The 2,500-nt window shown below is 38.5% G+C and overlaps 1 protein-coding gene across 2 annotated transcripts in view; it reads left to right on the top strand.

Annotated features, from left to right (window-relative positions):
* LOC122249399 (uncharacterized protein KIAA0825 homolog) overlaps window positions 1–2,500 on the top strand; it is a 10,006-nt gene that overhangs the window by 6,787 nt on the left and 719 nt on the right. For both annotated transcript variants that reach the window (XM_043010210.2, XM_086542686.1), the window contains 4 exons: window positions 12–205; window positions 481–613; window positions 1,517–1,693; window positions 2,115–2,500. The exon at window positions 2,115–2,500 is cut by the window's right edge and continues 719 nt beyond it. In XM_043010210.2, coding sequence (XP_042866144.2) covers window positions 12–205; window positions 481–613; window positions 1,517–1,693; window positions 2,115–2,321 — 711 coding nt within the window. In that variant the 3' untranslated portion in view covers window positions 2,322–2,500. The remainder of the gene's footprint in view (window positions 1–11; window positions 206–480; window positions 614–1,516; window positions 1,694–2,114) is intronic.

Here is a 2,500-nt window from a genome sequence, read left to right as displayed (position 1 = left end):
TTCCTTTAAAGGTGATCACACATCTGGTGGTTAATGCCCTGTACTCGACGGTGAATTCACGCGAGTCCCTAGACCAGTTGAATGATTCTCCTATCACTGATGGACAGTGGGATATGATGATAGCTGTTGGTGAGAGACTATGTTCTCTGCATGATGGGAATTATGACTCGCATTTGAAGCAAATGACGCAAGCTCTCTTGTTGCAGTGAGTATTAGATTGTGCAGTTTTTCATTATGGAACTTGAAATAAGTTTATTAAAATATACTGTGTGTGTGTGTATATATATATATATATATATATATATATATATATATAGAGAGAGAGAGAGAGAGAGAGAGAGAGAGAGAGAGAGAGAGAGAGAGAGAGAGAGAGAGAGAGAGAGAGAGAGAGAGAGAGAGAGAGAGAGAGTGAGTGAGAGGGAGAGAGAGAGAGAATGTATACTCTATTCCCAATACATTTATCCTTTTAATTTTGAATAGACTAGAAGACCTTGAAGATGAGGACGAAGAAGACAGCCTGGATGACTATACAGATGAGGATGTGATTGACAGTGTTTGTAATGCTCTTGCTAATACTGTCCTGTCGTCAGTTCAGGGACAACATGCATTAGTGGTAAGTTCTTTTATTCATTATGATGTATGGTGTCAACATCAAATTGGGACTCTGAAGTGAAAAATTGCATTATTATTATCATAGCTGTAGTTGTTATGAAGTGTTTTTGTGTATTGTTCCTGTTAGATAGCAGATGCTTATGTAAAGGTACAGCATAGAGCATAGTACACGTATTCAGGCAACTCTTTGCAACTTTGCATTCTGTCAACGCCAGCAAATTTGTCCGCTTCCTCCACCCCTTCTTCCTGCCCCAATTCAGTTTGTGTATGTTTCTCCATTATGCCAGCTGCCCAAAAATGCCTCACACACCACCATCTTTAGTCTAACCAGCTGTGCACTAGGATCTATCAGCCTCACATCCCTAGGTACGCCCTGACTAAAGAGAGGCGATAAGTTGCAGGAAGCTGTGTGTTTAGGGGTTAACTCATTGACAAATGTACGCATGCAGTGGCCACCATGGTATTGTTTAATCTTTATTATCTTTATTTTTCTTCATATATAAATGGTGTCACAAGTGCTCAAGTCACCAAGAAGTCCGTTCCTAGGCTTACCTAACTGCACTTTTTACTCCATTCCTTGTTATTAATATTATATTAATATAATTAGTAATGTTGATAAAGAGAACAGTTGTAATAGATATGAAAGCATCATTTCCAAAAAATTATAAGAATGGTGTAAATAGTTATAGTCAAGTAGGCATACTATTTGAATAAGTGTGAACATAAGCTATAAGGAGAGTGAAGATGTGTTCTAAGATATGAGGTGAAATATTTGTAAGATATGATACATTAAAATAGCGTACAGAGAGCCCAATAGATGCTCTATGTTTGTACACCATCTCATAATGGCTTCAATCTGAACTCCAACACTAAATGATCATCATTTCTCATTTTTTTATTCCAGGTCATTTGGGAGTTCCTGAAGCGTAATATGGAGTGGGTCCAGGAGGCTTTGGAAGTACCTGCCTTACTCCCTCTGACATCAAGCCATCCACCCACTCCCCTCAATTTCTCCCCCAAGCCACCAGTGTACAACCCTCTGCATTACTACAAGAGGATGATCTACACACGTTTGGATCAAGTAAGGATGGGCTTTTTGTGTGTGTGTGTATGTGTTTGTGTGTGTGTTTGTATGTTTGTGTGTGTGTGTGTGTTTGTGTGTGTGTGTGTGTTTGTGTGTGTGTGTGTTTGTATGTTTGTGTGTGTGTGTGTGTGTGTGTTTTGAGAAATTTAATGTATCTTGATTATAGTTTGGGAAGTGATTGTTAAGTTATGTATGTTTGATGTCACTGAGTATTTTAATATCTTTAGGGAAATGATTAGGAAATTCAAGGAGAAAGAATATGTATTCAGTGAGTGAATGTACAATATTATAAGAATAAGTAAGAATCAGAGAGGATGCATGAAAATAAAGATGATGTTGATGGTATAGTAATGGCTGTAATAAGCTAACAGTTATATCTTTATCACAGAAAATTGATTTAGATCCTTCTTTTTTTCAGGAAAGTCTCATGAACTTCAAAGGAGACTGGGATACCATTCTGTGGAGCGACTTGGGTATGCCAAGGGAGACAATCGTGGACATTCTGCGACAGAGACCAGAGTTCCAGGACGATGCCTACCTCACACCCAGCCAGAAATTAGCCGCAAAGAAATTGAAGCCATTCGTGATGTCCAGCGATGATTGCAGTTCGAAAAATGAGGAGTAAGAAAGAAAAGCAGGAGAAGAGAGAGAAGAAGAAAAAAACGAGGGAGAGAAATATCAATTAGGGTGACGGAACGAAAAGCATGAGGAAGAAACAAAATAGGAAGAATGAAAGAATGAAAATTGGGGATTGTGAGAAGGGGAAAAATAAGGAGTGAGAGGTGTTGATGTGTGCCTTCTAAT

Source organism: Penaeus japonicus, unplaced genomic scaffold, assembly GCF_977035675.1.
Source record: "Penaeus japonicus unplaced genomic scaffold, GWHDUDI00000001_assembly GWHDUDI00000001, whole genome shotgun sequence".
Lineage (NCBI taxonomy): Eukaryota > Metazoa > Arthropoda > Malacostraca > Decapoda > Penaeidae > Penaeus > Penaeus japonicus.
This window is presented reverse-complemented; position numbering and strand designations above follow the sequence as displayed.